Consider the following 17324-nt stretch of genomic DNA (forward strand, 5'->3'; position numbering starts at 1 on the left):
TTCCTGAAATCTAAGTATACTATGTCCACAGCATTTCGCTGGTCTACTAATTTAGTGACTTTATCAAAGAATGAAATAAGATTGGTTTGGCATGATCTGTTTTTAACAAACCTGTGCTGGCTACTAGTTATAACTTTATTTGCTTCTTGTTCGCAGATCTGGTTTTTTATTATCTTTTCCAGGATCTTCCCATGTATTGATGTTAGACTGATTGGTTTGTAGTTTCCTGGGTCTTTTTTTATTCCTTTCTTGAAGATGGGAACCACATCAGCCCTTTTCCAATCCTCGGGTACTTCCCCAGTGCTCCAGGATTTTTCCGGGAGAAATCTTCGAGTCCAAACTCCAGCCCAAGGCAGGAGACCTTATACCATCCCAGAGAAATGGCTGTCCATTTTTTCTTGAAAACCTCCAAGTGATGGAAGCACCCACAACTCTTGGAAACAAGCTGTCAGGAAATTTCTCCTTAACTCCAGGTTGGATGTCTCTTTAATGAGCTTCCACTCATTGAGTTCCTTTAATTTTCGGACAAGATTTCAAAATTGGTTTGCCACTGACTCCTTTCTAGGACTGAAAAAGAGTGACTTTGTGACTACGTTGGGACTAGAACTCACAGTCTCCCAATTTCTAGTCTTAATTACTACATCAAACTGGCTTTCTTATGCCTTAGAATCTGACACTATTACTCTTCTTGTATTTCATTAGATACTTATTGTGAGTTAATCCAAAACTCTTCTATAGAATGCAAACTAACACCTACCTGCCAACTGAAAAGACTGTTGTTTCCCCAGGGTGCATCTTGCTTTTGCTCTCTTTTAACCGGCCCTGACGATGTATGGGAGGTCTCTTTTTCTTGCTGCAATGAATGCAAGGTGCTTGTGTTGAACCTAAGTGCACTGTGTGGTGATGAGGAATGCCACCATCTTGGCTGCTGCGATGTGGGCATAGAGCACTGGAGAAAAGAGCCATTAGATTTAAAGATTAGCAGTTACATAAATGAAATTCTAAAGCAAACCCCATTAGTACATATAACATAGAGCCAACACAGAGAAACCTGCACTGGAAGGCAAAATCAGACTTCCACTCAGACTATTTTCAAACTCCTAGATAGTAAAATATAATCCATGAAACTCCATTCTCTTCAAAATACATCTACTGAGGCCCAAATGAAATAAATAGGAATTGTATAAGAACATTACACAATTGCTATACAACAATGTAACATCCTGCATCAACACAATTAACTAGGGCCATCTGAGCCTGACCTTCTGTTCTGGTTTTTTATCCTACTGCAAAAAGATGGGCTGCAATATGTTTAGCTCCTCTGAATGACAGACATCTAATCTGGTCATTCAAACAGAGTGAAAACTACACATATGCATTCAATATGCAGCTCTTCTTACCACTCTTCTCTATCCTAGTAGACCCCATAGGATATGCTGGGGGCAGACCTCTAAATATTTCCTCTCCAACCACATTCTTTCCCTGCCTCTGGGATTTGAAAGAATCAGGAAGAAAATCCTCAATTAGCACTTAGTGGCATTGTGGGGGGATTACAAGACAGATGACTGAGGAGAGCTTTTAAACTTACCCTCCTATGGCCAGTAATCTCCATTACACTTATGTTATGTTGAAAATGAATAATAAGGCAGAATGTATGTCATTCACATACATACCTATATACACTCACTACTATATCATGTGATTTAGTCACATGACTGAGGGAAGGAAGAAGGAAAACATGAGAGATTCTCAAGATGTGATTTATATCAAATTGAACCTATATGCTCTCCTCACCTGGGTACAGGCACTGGCAGTGGGAGATCAGCATCACTTTCTCCAAGCATTTCTTTCAGAACTTCAACATTTGCTAAAAAGGGAAGAAAATAAAAATGTATCAGAACAAGGCCCCAGGTGCTACGGCTTTACTTAACTAAGCCAAAGTTATGCCCACCTTCATTTTGAATGATACATTTCACTATTTTTTCTACAGTATCCTCATTCAGATCCTCATCATCATCTAAAAGAAAACGAAATATAGAAGTAAAAAAAGAGTAATTGTAACTCCAGTAATTAGTGCGACCTTCTAAGAATCCTGAAAACCCCCAAATACTGCCCAGTTACAAACCCTTAATTATTTTTGTTTTGTCCTTTTCTTTCAATATGGCCCCTCCTCCAACAACACTCTTCTGTTTGTTATTTCCCTTGTGCAGTTTCAAAATTCTAGGTAATCCTTTAATCCTGTAATCTAAAATTACAGGTGCTTATTATTTGTTTAATTTTTTTCCTGGTACAACAATTGATCATTACATGAGAACAATTGGTTGGTTATTTGAAACAAAAAAATGAATGAATAATGAATGAATGTTAATTTTGGTTGCAAAAAAAAGTCAATTGTAAGGGCTGATTTACTAAAGGAACTATTTAATTAAGGACACCAAACCAAAAAGAAGGAAAAACCTCTGGCAGGAAAAGATCTCAATAGTAATTTTTAATTTCTATGCTGATGAATGCAGTTTATTTTGAAAAAGCATACAAAACATGAAAGCAGGATGACTATGCAATAGGTTGACAACAATACCATTTCAGTTCTCTTGAAAATTGGTTCTTCTACACTGTCCATTGAATGATATAAAATGCTGAACCATATTCTTCTATATTTAATCATACATTATTATATTATAAAATAATAAGGATAGGATAGGATAGGATAGGATAGGATAGGATAGGATAGGATAGGATAGAAAAGAGAATAGAATAGAATAGAATAGAATAGAATAGAATAGAATAGAATAGAATAGAATAGAATAGAATAGAATAGAATAGAGCAGAGCAGAGCAGAGCAGAACAGAATGAGCTGGAAGGGACCTTGGAGGTCTTCTGGTCCTTCTCTTCACTAGACTAGCCATGCCCAGTTCCAGTAACCTTTCTTCATATGTTTTAGTCTCCAGTCCCCTAATCATCCTGGTTACTCTTCTCTACACTTTTTCTAGAGTCTCAACATCTTTTTTATAGTGTGGTGACCAAAACTGGATGCAGTATTCTAGGTGTGGTCTTACTAAGGCTTTATAGAGTGGTATTAGTACCTCACTTGCTCTTGATTGTATCCCTCTGTTAAAGCAGCATTGGCTTTTTTGGCTTATACCTTTGATTTTTCCTGCCTAAATGTAAAACTTTGCTTTTCTCCACATTGAAATTCATTTTGTTGGATAGAGCCCATTGTTCAAGTTTGTCAAGATATTTTTGGATCTTGAGTTTGTCTTCTGGGGTGGTGGCTATTCCTGCCAATTTACTATTGTAGGAAGTTAGCACCTACCCCTTTCCTAGAAGAATGAAATATTTTAGGAAATCTTAAAAAGACAGAATATATTTCCCTGGATGAGAAATGGAGAAACATGTTTTAAAGACAAAGCAGCTCCCACCTTCCTGCCTCCCCCCCCCTTTTGTCAATGGGCCAGAGGCAGAAACCCAATCCTTTGTCAAAAGACCATCATCTGCAACACAATAGGACCCATCTAGCAACAGAAACTAACACAATGGGACCCATCTAGCATCAAAAACTCACCACATGGCACTTGGGAAGATTACATCAGCCAGCAAGGCTAGCTAAGACCCCCACCCCCTGGGAGTCTGATAACCAATCGGGATACTCTTTCTGGGCCCCAGGAAGTTCAAAGCCAGAGAGGGCATAAAACCAAGGCACGCTCAGCATCTCTGCCCTTTTCTGTTCAGGTACTCAAGCCATGTGATCCTATCCACCATTATACCATCTTTCCAAGCAGTCTCCATGTTTCCAGTGTCTTTTTCCCCACTTGGAGCTGAACCTAGAAGGATATTTCTTCTAACACTATCATCTACAAATTTGATGAGTTCCCCTTCTATTCCCTCATAATATTTTATTATAATATCCATCAAATATTTACTTTGCCACTTTCAGAAAAGAAGTTAGAGCTCATCTAGGCCAATATAGAAATCCAGCAGCTTTGACATCTATCCATCCAGTTTGTGTTTAGATGCATTCAATGAAAGAGTATCCAACCAGCATCTAGGGTGAGCCATTCAATTCTAAAACTGATTTTACCATTAAGATTTTTTTCTTGATGTACAGTTCCTTGCCACTTTAAATTCATTGTTCTTCCCGTCTTCTGAAACAACTTGAAAGAATTCTGCCTAGTTTTGTACATAACACCTTTTCAAATACTTGGAAGATATCTTTGGCGTCTCAATACCATCTTTTTTTTTTCAGCTTAAACATACCCAGTGCTTCCCAACATTTCTCATAATTTTTTATTTCATGTTCCCTATCCTTTGCACATATTCTAGTTTGTGAGTGACTTTTTAAAAATCTGGTTCTAACAAATGAAGAAAGGGCAGGAATAATGACTTTTGTTAATCCTGACACTTTACTTTTCTTGATCCAATTTAAGATGTCCTTCCTTCCTTCCTTCCTTCCTTCCTTCCTTCCTTCCTTCCTTCTTTCCTTCCTTCCTTCTCCAACTGCATGTTCAACTTGTGATCTGCTAAGATACCCAGAACAGTAATGTAAAATGGAACTTGTACTATATCACTGGTACCTGTCAACTTCGGACTGAACCTGGCCGCAGCCATCTTTCTATTCCTCAGTTGCCACACAGAGGGTGAAGGGGGAAGGAGGTTGGAATGCATTACTACACACAACAAAGAGCTTTCTCGTGAGAACCAAGGTAATCTCTACTGGCAACAGATAACGGTAGGAAAGGAGTGCCTGAAGAGCCCGCGAATTAACCCAATTGGCCAATGTGACCTGTAACACTTGTGGATGGGGTTATTTCCTAGTTTATACTGAGACTGCGGGAAAGATTTAGATTTGGTTTTCTATTGAAGCTGTGTCAATATAATGTACTCATTAAAGAAGACCTTTGAGAAGAAGCCAAGTTGAAGAATCAATGGAGATCCAAATCGCCAAGAAGGTAAAATACCTGGGGGTCTGGATTTCATCAAGGTGCTCGGCCCTTAGAGAGGATAATTATTTACCATTGATTAGAAATATTAAACAGGATCTGGAAAAGTGGGGAAGACTACAGATATCATTATTAGGCAGAATCGCGGCAATAAAAATGAGCATATTACCCAAGTTATTGTATCTATTCCGAACGGTCCCTGTTAAATTAGATAAAAAATTCTTTCTGGAGCTCAATAGCATCATCAGGAAATTTATTTGGGAGGGAAAGAAACCAAGGATAGCAATTAGGAATTTACAGGACAAGAAGGAAAGAGGGGGTTTCGGATTACCTAAATGGGAGTTATATCAAAAAGCTGCAAACCTAGTATGGCTGAAAGAATGGGCAACCCTAAGAAATAAAAGACTGTTAACTCTAGAAGGGTATGATCTCCAGAAGGGTTGGCATGCATATCTCTGGGATACTGGGAAGAAGATAAAAACTTACTTCCATAGACATAAAATAAGGGAGATCTTGATACAAATATGGGGAGAGATGAGACAGAAGCACTATAGGAAAATTCCGAGATGGCTTTCCACCATGGAGGCTATAATATATCCAAATGTATTAGAAATGGGTAAAACGTTCAGATACAATGAATTATTAGATGGGGGAGGGAACCTTAAAACAAGGGAAGAATTGATGGAACAAGGTATTTCTATAGACTGGTGGCCATATAACCAAATTAAATCCAGATATAAAAAAGATAAGGAGGAATTCGGCATTGAAATGAGCATAAATGGATTTGATAAGATATGGATGGGTACGGACGACAAAATTTTAGCTAAATTATATAATTATTTATTGGAGTATGATATGGCAGAGGCAGTAGTTAAAGAACCGATGTTAGCATGGGCCAAAAATATAGGACAGAATATAAATTTGAACGAATGGGATTCAATATGGAATAATAACCTTAAAATGACAAAGGCGACGGCTTATAAGGAAAACCAATACAAGCTGTTTTATAGATGGCATATGGCCCCAGCCAGGATAGCGAAGATCTACCCCAATTCGAGCCCTAAATGTTGGAAATGTGACCATCAGCAGGGTACTTTTTATCATTGCTGGTGGACATGTAATCAGGCACAAAAATTCTGGAGGATGATATGGGTGTGGATTAGAGAAATAATAAAAGAAAATTTTGATTTTGACCCAAAAGCTTTTCTCCTGGGAATTTTGAAAACTGAATATGCAAAAAAGAAAAAGTATTTAATTATACATATTCTGACAGCCGCTAGAATTTCCTTTGCCCAGTATTGGAAAGAAAAACAAATACCACCTCAAGAACATGTTATTGGAAAAATATTGGAGTGCGCCGAAATGAACAAATTGACTTCAGAAATTAATGACAGAGAAGATTCAGAATTTTATAGCGTGTGGGACATGTGGTACGAATGGATGGGGGAAAGAAATAAAGAAGGTAATAGAGATTAAATTTTAACTAATTAACAAAATCTATATGAATAGTATTAGATTTAGTCTGAGGGAGCTGAGCACTATTATTTTTAAGTGTTTGAAATTAAATCTAGCTCCAAGAAACAATATCAACAAAAGACAAGCAATAATGTATGCAGATGTATATATGTATATAACTGCACCAATGAACCGAAAATGTACCGATTGTATTACTATATGTTATAATAAAATCTAATTAAAAAAAAAAAAAAAAAAAAAAAAAAAAAGAGAAGAAGCCAAGTCTCAGAGTTCTGATTTGCTTGGGTTTATTAGTCGAAGCCTTGACAGTACCATTGGCACACATTTATTGGATATGATTGTTCAACCAACTTTTTATCTATCTAATGGTAAAATATTCCAGCCCACATTTTGCCTTCTTCTGTTTAAGAATCTCCTGGGAGACTTTAGAACAGCAACAGTTGCCTATATACCTTTAGCCAGCATTTCCACTTCTTGTCTCCTGTTATTTTTACCATTCTTTCTGTGATGCTGATTTCCTACTCCATTTCTTTCATTTCGCATTTCATTTCATTGTGTTTCCTTGAAAATAAGACCTGGTCTTTTTTTCCCTCCAAAAGAGGCATTAGGTCTTATTTTCAGGGAATGTCTTCCACTGTCTCATCTCGCGATGGTGACACTGACAGACCCGCCCAGCAGGAGCATGTGTGGCCACTGCCAGCCCATTTCTTCTGCGACCGCTTGCCGCCGCTCCTGTGTGGCACCTCATGGTCTCCATTTTGCCATCAGAGGCTGTCAGGAAAGGTATCTGCAGCTGAGAAACAAGCTCCAGATTGATGAACGCGGCACCCCCCCGGCCTCCATTTCGAGCTCTGGATTGACATGTGCTGCGCCCCTTGGCCTCCGTTTCACTGTCAGAGGCCTTCAGGAAAGGGCTCTGCAGCTGAGAAACGAGCTCTGGATTGATGCATGCAATGCCCCCAGGTCTCCACTTCACCATCAGAAGTCTTCAGGAAAGGCCTCTGCCGGCAGAGAAATGAGCTATGGATTAATGTGTGCAGCAGCACCTCCCACTGCCTCCATTTCGGAAAGGCCTCTGACAAGGGCAACGTATGTATCAATCCGGAGTTCGTTTCTCAGCTGCAGAGGCCTTTCCTGAAGGTCTCTGATGGTGAAACAGAAGCCGGGGGCAACATGCACAAGGAGATGGCAAGCTGCCACAGAAGAAGTGGGCCAGCAAGGTGAGGCAGATGTTGGGGGTATGGGAGGCCTGGCTGCAACTGTCCTAAGGTAAGTGGGTGCAGGGCATGTGAGGCAGCTCCACCCCACCATCCCCACCTTAGCTTAATTTTTACCCGTGCACCTCGCCCCACCTCGTGCAACCAGGTGGGCGGGGTCTTAACTGTGGCTTATTTTGGAAGTAGGGGGCATGTGTAAAAATCAAGCTAGGGCTTATTTTCTGGATAGGACTTGTTTTCAGGGAAACACTGTACAAAGTAATTTAATCTCCTTATTTTAGTACTTGATATCATCATATAAAGAAACGAATGTTTCTAAATGTTAGCTTATACATGAAGGATAGTAAGAAAAACCCTGTTTTATAGCCAGTTTCTTTTTCTGGTGACTTATTCTTAGAAACAATATGCCCATGAAGCAAGAAAAGTATATCTCTTACAACATGTACCACATGTCATTGCACAAAGCAGTATTTTATACACAATTGTAAATGCATGTTTATAAAAGTATAAGTTATTTAGAAAAATTGGAATGCAATTTCCTGTCACTAAATTGTTGATGCATGCATAATTTGAACACTAAAACCTAAGTTAATAAAATCACATTTTAAAATCTTTTTAGTATCAGACAATTTCAAGACAAATGGAGTCATTTTCTTCAAAAGAAGAGGATGAAAAATGGAAGTAGCACAAACAATATTTGGGATTTTAGGGAAACTATTTTTATGTCTAAACATGGCCAATTGTTAATCTCGTTAAAAGGTTTTTCATTTAAAGAATGAAGATTAATTGTACCCTAACAGGCCTCTCTGTTTTGGCTTCTTCGGTTATTACTATCTATGCCGATACCACAACTCCTTTGGCAGCTCATGTCAATTTGAATCATCTCCATTAATGGAAACAGCTCTTAAACCCTGGAGGGTCTTTGGGCTAGGACTGGATTGCCTATATTCACTGCTCCAGTCCCACTCCTCCCACAGTCTGGTTCTGAAACCCATCTAGTTGGGGAGATTTCTCAGACTCCAATTGTCAGTATATTTTCACAATAAAACTAAATGAGTTGCAAAATCAGGAGAATAGAAAAGACAACTATGTACATTCTGCTTTGATGTAAGTTCACTTTAGTTCTGTGTCAATTTACCTCAAATTATCAAAAGTGGTAGTAGCTACAACCCAACACATATTAGACTAGGAACTATGTTTCTACATTTTAGAAATAACAATACCACTCACAGAGATGCTAGACAAGTGTAGATGGATAGGAAATGCCAAATTTGATAGTGGCTGATCTGAAATCTCTGAGCCCTCCACCAAACCACTTATATAAGCTTGATTCCTTCTTGCATATCATCCTAAATCTGATTTACCCAATAGAACTGTGGTAGTCAACCTGGTCCCTACCGCCCACTAGTGGGTGTTCCCGCTTTCATAGTGGGCGGTAGAGGTTTTGTCCCTACTTTATAAATCACCATTACTGTGGAATTGGTCGGCGGTTAGAAAATTTTACTACTAACAGAGATTCAAAAGTGGGCGGTAGGTATAATAAGGTTGACTACCCCTGCAATAGAATATACTGTTTTAAAGCACCATGCTTGCGACTTTAGAATTAAGGAGCAGTTTCTGGCTTGACTGAACTCCTCATCACAACTGAGTTGCAAAAGATGCTGCCAAGAAATTTAGTTTCTCGCTCCCCATCCCACCTTCCAGTTACTTACCATCTTGGAGTTGTGTCAGTGATTCCTTGTTGTCAAAGTCAAATTCATCACTGAATGTCCGACAGCGGTATCCCTTTTTCTTTAGGATATGGCAAATGAGAAAGCCCGCAAGACCCATGACAAAGAAGACCAAAATCAGCAGGATCAGCATATATAAGCCATGCTGGGGGTCCACATCCCCATCTGTGGTGCTGCTGTGCTCTGACATCCGGAGCTACAAAAGGGATGGTAAGACTGAGAGTTCTTTGAGATTCACTTTTATTGTTCCTGCTGCAGCTATTATTGTGATGGCGACTGCTGCTATTACTACTACTATCCATCACTCCACAAACATATCCTAAAAGCAAAATTTTGGTCTTAATTGAGGGATTATCCATCCAAAAGTGAGAAAGGAAAGAACTTCCAAAAACATTCTGCTTGTCAGCTACACTTAGAAAACTCCTCCTCCTCGAGGTATTTGGGTTTCCGATTTAAGTGATTTTGAAAACTGCAATCCTCTTTCCTCCAATTCTCGTATTTACTTTTTCTAGTCAATTCCAGATAGCTTGCTGGCTCGCGCGCCCGCGCACTTTCCCGCCACCCCTTCCCTCTGTGCCTCGCAGTCATTGCCGCTTCCTTCATGACATTTCCCAAGGTCGCTGCTGCTTTTGCAATATGCAATAATCTTCCTGCGTTTTGATCGCCTCTCGGAGGACCCCAACCCCTTTTCCTACTTGGAGCAAGAGCTATGGTGGGTGGGTGGGGTTAATATTTACTAATGCCTCTCATCCAGATTCCTTGGCGCGACCTCCCTCTAGCTTCAGCCCTGTGCTTTTCCGGGACGCGGATTCTTCCCAAGGGCAGAGCGGAGACTGCCTTTGCGCTTGTCTTTACTGCATCGCCTCTACAATGGAAACGCAAACTGGCCCCGCCACTGGCTCTGCTGATGCCCCCCCCTCCGCGACGCTCCTTCTTATTCTCTATCCCAGGTACTGTACTCACAAAAAAAGAAGGCCGAGTTCAGCTGCGAATGTAGGAATCCAAGGTGAGCAATAGAACTGCAGCAAGGCTGCAAAAGCCAGCATATAAACAAGTCGCCTTTTTAGACTGCACCAGCCCTACCAGCCCCACCATTTACCTATTTCCAGAACTGCCTGCCAAGCGGTCCTTTCCAGACTCAGCACTGATCTCTGCATCTACTTGGTTGTACTTCTGAGGTATGTCCCATCACAAAAAATCTCCTCTCCCCTCAGAATACCCCTGACCATGAGGCACTGCCCCCTTCTGTCATCAGAATTGTGCACTCCTGCTTAAGGTGCAGTATCCTGAATGCTGCAGCTTCTGGTATACCTGAAGGATTCTACTTTGGGTAAATCTATCAACCTTCATCTGTCTCCTAGCAACTCTGCATCTTGCACTGCCAGATACTATTCTAAGCACCTTCTAGTCTCACCATTTCATTTGGGCACAAAGATGAAGAGTAAATAGCAAGCTATTTCTATCCACCTCAGTGGCTACCAAGGCTTTTTTGCAGGAATAGCAGTAGTCTTCCAGCATCTAAGAAATATCTTTGAAGTTTTAGCAATATCTCAAGAAAAGCCTACAAGGACTCCCCTGGTCTGAGAGGGCAATAGCTGGAAGGTTTCTAGAGGAACCACTATGGATAACTATGGGGCTAAGAAATAAGTTTATCATCTCCATATAAAAGCAATCACCAAGCTTATGTGTATACTTATTTCTCATTTTTCTAGTGAGTCTTTGTTATATTGTCTCTTGCAACTCTCTTCCACATGGTGTTCACATTAAAAAAAGCCATTCATGTCAGATGTGGACATCAGATACAGGATAGTCTACATATACAGTATAAAGACCCCATGGGAGCTGAACTTCTATGTGGGTGCATGTTCAGCCCTACAAATATTCAAGGGGCATAGCATTCACGATTGGTATTGAAAGCACAAATATTGGGGTCTATGCTAGTGATATGTTATAACTAGTAGTTCTCCTGCGCCTTTAAATATAATTATTAGTTACAGTACTTAAAAGAGAACAACATATTCTACAAGTTTTCATAAAACTAGATTTGTTAAGTTCACATATGTGAATTTAAAATTAAGGGAGTTTTTTCTTTGTGCCATCAAGTCAGACTTGACTTCTGTCAATTGCATAGAGAAGTTCCTGCAGCTTTCTTGCCAAGATTTGTCATTGCCTTTTCCCTAGGGCTGAGAAAGAGTTAGTGGCCCAAGGTCACCCAGATGGCTTTCTGCCTATGCCAGGACTAGAACTCAATAGTCTCCCACTTTCAGCCCTTGTGTCTTTAACCACTACACTGCACTGCATTTCAAAAGAATCGTGGAGTTTCACAAATGTAAGCAAAAAGAACAGTAAAATTTCATCTGAGAATACAGTATGTGGATTTTCCTCCCTCACCCTGAATGATTATAGCATTTGGCTCCTCTGAACATTAACAGAATGATAAGAATCTCCAGCAATACTGTTAGATAAATTAAGAAGCGGAAGTGAATGGTCTTTTTAGGAACTACTCAAAAGTTTAATCTGCATAGATTAAAGAAGTGGTAGAAAGGTTGGATAGAAAATGGGGGAAATGAAACTATAAATTGTTAAATACAACTTCCCCCAGGGACTACTTTGAAATGAGAATAACAGCTACAAGGGAACATTCGAGAAAAGAGATTAGATTGAAAGCTTTTTTCTTCTTGATTATAAAATGCTTTTTAAAAATGTTGCATTTTCTGACAGTACCAGGATGCAGTACCAGCATGCCAACAGAGATGTTGCACTGCAAATATAGAAATTACTGAAAATAGGCAGAAGAATGTTATGAAGATATAGCACTTATGATATAATGCTTATGAATTTAAATGGAATGTTCAGGAGAAAGAATGACAAGATACAAAGCATCAGAATAATATGTTTTGCTAGGCTTTCCCACTTGTAAAGACTAATATGAGAAGTACTGTTATGTTTTGTAACATCACCACAACTTACATTTTATATGCACTTTATAAATTATACAAAGGTCAGGTAATAATGAAAAACAGATTTTCTTATTATGAAGATCATAGTAATAGTAATAATTAAACTAGTATGCAACCCAATTCTCAGTGACTCTAGGTGGCTCATAACAATTAAAGAAATTGCAATAAATTCAATAAAAAAAATAAAACGAAGAGATTATGATAATAATGATGATATCTGGATTTTTTGCCTGCTGTTTGGAAGAGCCATGAAGGCCTGGTTTTTCATTCAAGTATTTAGTAAGGAAGAGTTAAAACTCTCCCACCCCACTTCATCATGCTTGCCATCTTTACATACTTTATTTATTTGATAGTCATTTGTTTGAATGTTGTGAGCTACCTGGAATCATTGAGAATTGGATGGGATACAAATTTAATAAATTATTGTATTATTGGTACCAATACAGGAGAATATTTGTAGCTCAGGGTTGAAATGAGGATCCTTGGTGTTCTCTGAGCTTGGTTGTTTTCTTGTAGATTTTTCCTTACCCGAACTAGGTAATATTATCAGTGTTAGTATTAGCCTCAACAGACTAATATTTATGATGTTACCTAGTTTGGTTAATGAAATGTCTGCAAGAAAACAACCGAGCTCAGAGAGCATCAAGAACCCCTCATGTTATATTATTTTCTGTATGCCTCAGTGATACTGTGGCCTTAGTGTTCTACTATTAGTAGTAGTGGTGTTCTACTACTACTATTACTTAGTACCAAAATCTATGATTTTGGAGTTTTCTGTCCAATTCCAAGCTCCCAATTTAAGAAAATTCAGACAAACTGTATCTAGTTTGAAGAATGGCTCTGAATATAATCAGATGAAAAAAGAAGAAAGTGATTGAGAAAGTTTAACTTTATGAAAGGAAGACTGAAGGGAAATAAGATAGCACTCTTAATACTCCTGGAAAGGATGTTAAATGGAAAAGGGTCTCCATCATTCCTTGAAAACAGGACAGAATATTTATTTATTTATTGGTTCGATTTATATGCCGCCCTTCTCCGGAGACTCAGGGCGGCTTACAATGCGTTAAGCAATAGCCTTCATACTTTTGTATATACCTGCTTAGTAGGGCTTTCGGCCCCCCCTAAGCGGTGTTCTTTTTTATACAAAGTCAGCTTATTGCCCCCACAATCCAGGTCCTCATTTTACCTACCTTGGAAGGATGGAAGGCTGAGTCAACCTTGAGCCTGGTGAGATTTGAACTCACAGTAATTGCAGGCAGCTGGCAGCTAAGTGCTACTTAACAGCACTTTAGTCTGCTGCTCCACCAAGGCTCCTATAAATCTACCAATATGGATTTCAAGTTCATGAAGATAGATTCCAAATGAATATTAGGGGAAAATCCTATAGCAAGAGTATTCTGACAGAGGATTCAATTGCTCGGACACTGGTGGGTTCTCCTTCTCTGGATGTATTCAAGTAGAAGTAGAGAGTCACCAATTGGAGATAATTTAATTTTGATTCCTGCACAAAAAAGGAGTTTGGACTTGAAGGCCTAAATAGTCCCTTCCAATTCTATGATTTCATGATTCAATACATAACTGAAATTGTAAGTATGATATTAATAGTCATCTCCTATTCTAGGTCACAAACATGCTGCTAGTTGTACAATTACAAAACTAACTTCCAAAATGCTTTCAAATACCACATTTGACCAAATATGAATCACATTACTTATGCCATCTGAAAATTCAAGAGGTAGAAAGCACATAATCCACAATACAGAAGAATGCACAGGCATTGATACATTATGGACTAGGAGAGAATGTAATAGCTTCTTCATGATTGCTTATTTGTCTGTTTTATGTTGGAGAACATCGTATCTTTATTCAGCCATCACCTAACATTGATTGGTGAATTGGTGCATAGCTAATATAATTATGTTGTTAATGAAAAATTCTGTGAGTTACACCACTGAAATATCTACTAATGTTGCTGTTATATAATGTGCCAATTAACATTAGTGCATTGCTAAGGATGATCTCAATGTTCCAATATTTGAGGGGCTGCCACATTTGTCCAGTTTAGCTACAAAGATACCTATATTTATTTATCAATAATTCTTAATTAAATTTTGGAGAAATATACACATAAAAATGCGGGGAATATGGCTAACTGAACACATGCACGGGGAGAGATCTTCAAAGGATTTTATCTTTGAAGATCTCTTCTAAGATCTTTGAAGATCTTTGCTCTTCTACCTTTTAACTGAAGGGGCTGATATCCCATCAGTTTTTATGACCCACCTGATTAGGATGTGTTGAAGAACTTCCCCTCAGGATCCGTCTATATAGCTGTAAGCCGGAAAATTGCTTTTGGAATTGAACTCCAAAGCATGCCAAAAGCTGGAAGGGGAAGGGGCTGCAATCTGTTTGGGGGTTGAAGAAGCCATCCGTTTTTTTTATTTTTATTTTTTTAAACAGTAAGTTATGCCTTCCTTTCTTAATCACCTTCAAAGATTATTATTCTATCTTAAATCAATTTAATAGAGGCTCTTTCTAGCAACAGCCTGCTATATCTTTTTGAACATCTGCGCCATTTCAGGTCTTAAAGAACAAGGAAGAAGGCTGCTAAGGCAAGCCAAATAAGGAAGTTTGCTGAGAGAGAAAAAGAAAAGTTGACCGAGAAAGATTAATATTGAAAATTGTGGGACTTCCCGGGTTACTGTCACGCTGGTGCGGTGCAAGGGATTGGAGGCTCCGTTTCTTTTGCCCGATTTTTCATGTCTGGAAACCGGTAACAGTAAACCTGAACCTTGGAGAGGACAGTGATTGAAAGGGGATAGCTCAGAGGTGGTAGGGAGAAGGGCGATCCCCCACCATGGAGGGTGGCCCCCCCTGAAATCCAGTGTGGAAGAGACCGGCTGTCAGAGCCGGGTCCGGAGACGTGACAGCCCAAATGTATAATGAAGAAGCAGAACAGTGAGAAGCAACAAGAAGCATCGGCGAAAGGAGTTTTATAAGTGGCGAAATATCCGAACTATCTCAGTGAAATTGTGGAGGTTACAGACAAGGAATAAAGGGAGTCTCCAAAGAGTTAAAAACAGCGCCTCAGCAGTGGGAGCGGAAGGAAGACAGACAGAGAGTGAAAGTGCTTTACGAGCGGTGTTCAGAGGGATTGGATTGCTGAGAAAATCAAACAGAAAGTTGGAACTGAGATTGAGACTGAGAAAGTGTTGAGGGTGTGCGTAGGTGATGAATGGATCAGAGAAAGAAGGAAAAAAGAATTACTTTTGGAGATAGAGAAGGAGGAAGTGTAACGAAGGGACAGTGATTGGGCAAATCAGAGGAAGTTGTCATTTTCAAGCTTAGAGAAGGGGATATAGGAAAGAAGGGGGGAAAAGGGACTGAGACTGAGAAAGAAAGAACATTGGTACTTTGGAGGAAGATTTATGGACTGGAAACATCAAATAAATTAAGTATATGGATTGGTAATGGACTTTTAACCTACCCCTGTGAGATTTATATGGAACTTTGGATTTAATACTTAATACAATCCTGGAACTTGATATTTAAGATTTAATATAAACAATACCAAACATAGTTATACTCTTTGTTACCTTTTTGTGATTTCCCTTTCCTTCTTTATTACTTATTGATCCCTCTTATCTTTTCTTTTTAAATATAGTTAAATAATTTAAACACTCTAATAATAGGAAATACATCTATTTTTCTCTTACTACTATAGATTTGAAAATAAGTGTGGACTGAGATTACTGATTAAGTAATTATTGATTATAAATAGTAAATACAGAACGGTGCTTTATATAATTAATTGGATATAGAAAATAGATTTATACAATTTGTTGTGATTAAGTGATAAATTATACTTTATTGATTTAGGTTGCAATTGTATTTGTATTATAACAAGCTTAGGAAGAAAGACTATAGATAGAAAGAGATACAGACACAGACTGAAGTAGTAAATTAGATATATATGGTGTTGTGAAATAGTCTCCTCCAAAAAATTAAAATGTCAAATACAACTGCTGTCACAAAAACAGTAAAGAAGACAATTTCTATGACAGCCTCACCTACAGGGAAGAAATTAATAACAGATATGCCAATCACTGAAAAATTAGGATCAGCATCAACTGTACAAAACATGCAAACCTCACTGAACATGTTGAAAATGCAGGAATCTATTAATAATAATCATGAAGAAATGAAAGGGGAAATGTATGAGGTGAAGGGAGACAAAAAGAAATTAGATGACAGAATGGAAAAGATTCAGGAATCAATAGCAAATAATGAACAAAAAATTAAAGTAGTAGAGGCAAGAGCAGAAAGAACCAAAAAGAAATTGGAAGCTGCAGAGGAGAGATAGATAGCGGCAAAAAAGGAGTTGAAAGAAATAGTATCACATCTTGAGTTAGAGAGATCCTCCCACTACCTTAGATTTCAAAACATAGTAGAGAATAGAGAGGAGGATCTCTATAAACTCATGGTGGAAATTCTAGCAGAGCCCCTGAATATGGATAAATAGGAACTATGGAATAGTATTGACGAAGTATATCAGGTATACACAAATTATGCGAAACGACACAGACTGCCACATGAAATTCATATTAGATTCACAAAGAAATCAGTACGTGACGAAATTTATAGAAAGACAAGAGAAGACTAATTGATTTACAAAGAAAAAGAAATTATAATACTTAAACAGTTACCAAAAAAAATCTGTGATCCACATAGGAACTATCAATTCCTCTCTTCTAAACTGATTAAACATAGAATAATGTTCTGCTGGTTAATACCAGAGGGTATGCTGATAACCTGGGAAATTAAAAAAATAAGAGTGGACACAGTAGAAAAGGCCCAGGAATTTTATGAGCAATGTTTTGGGGAAGAATTAGACAATAGAGAGGAGTTAGAAACAAAGAGTCAAGAAGAACAACAGATAGAAGAAAACGAACCAGCCCGAGAATCAAGAGAGCGGTTAGATATGGAAAACCAGGATAGAGAAGG

At 38.5% G+C, this 17324-nt stretch overlaps 1 protein-coding gene across 5 annotated transcripts in view; it reads right to left on the minus strand.

The window, feature by feature from the left end:
• RELL2 (RELT like 2) overlaps window positions 1-17324 on the minus strand; it is an 88032-nt gene that overhangs the window by 49259 nt on the left and 21449 nt on the right. For all 5 annotated transcript variants that reach the window (XR_011600154.1, XR_011600155.1, XM_070939167.1 and 2 more), the window contains exons 2-5: window positions 9343-9556; window positions 1952-2017; window positions 1795-1867; window positions 758-949 (exon numbers count right to left, since the gene is read on the minus strand). Coding sequence is in view for 3 of the 5 variants with exons in the window: in XM_070939167.1 (XP_070795268.1) it covers window positions 758-949; window positions 1795-1867; window positions 1952-2017; window positions 9343-9550 (539 nt within the window). In the remaining 2 variants the exon portion in view is untranslated. The remainder of the gene's footprint in view (window positions 1-757; window positions 950-1794; window positions 1868-1951; window positions 2018-9342; window positions 9557-17324) is intronic.

Source organism: Pituophis catenifer, unplaced genomic scaffold, assembly GCF_029215685.1.
Source record: "Pituophis catenifer annectens isolate HBS135680 unplaced genomic scaffold, rPitCat1.0.hap2 SCAF_3, whole genome shotgun sequence".
Taxonomy (NCBI): Eukaryota; Metazoa; Chordata; class Lepidosauria; order Squamata; family Colubridae; genus Pituophis; species Pituophis catenifer.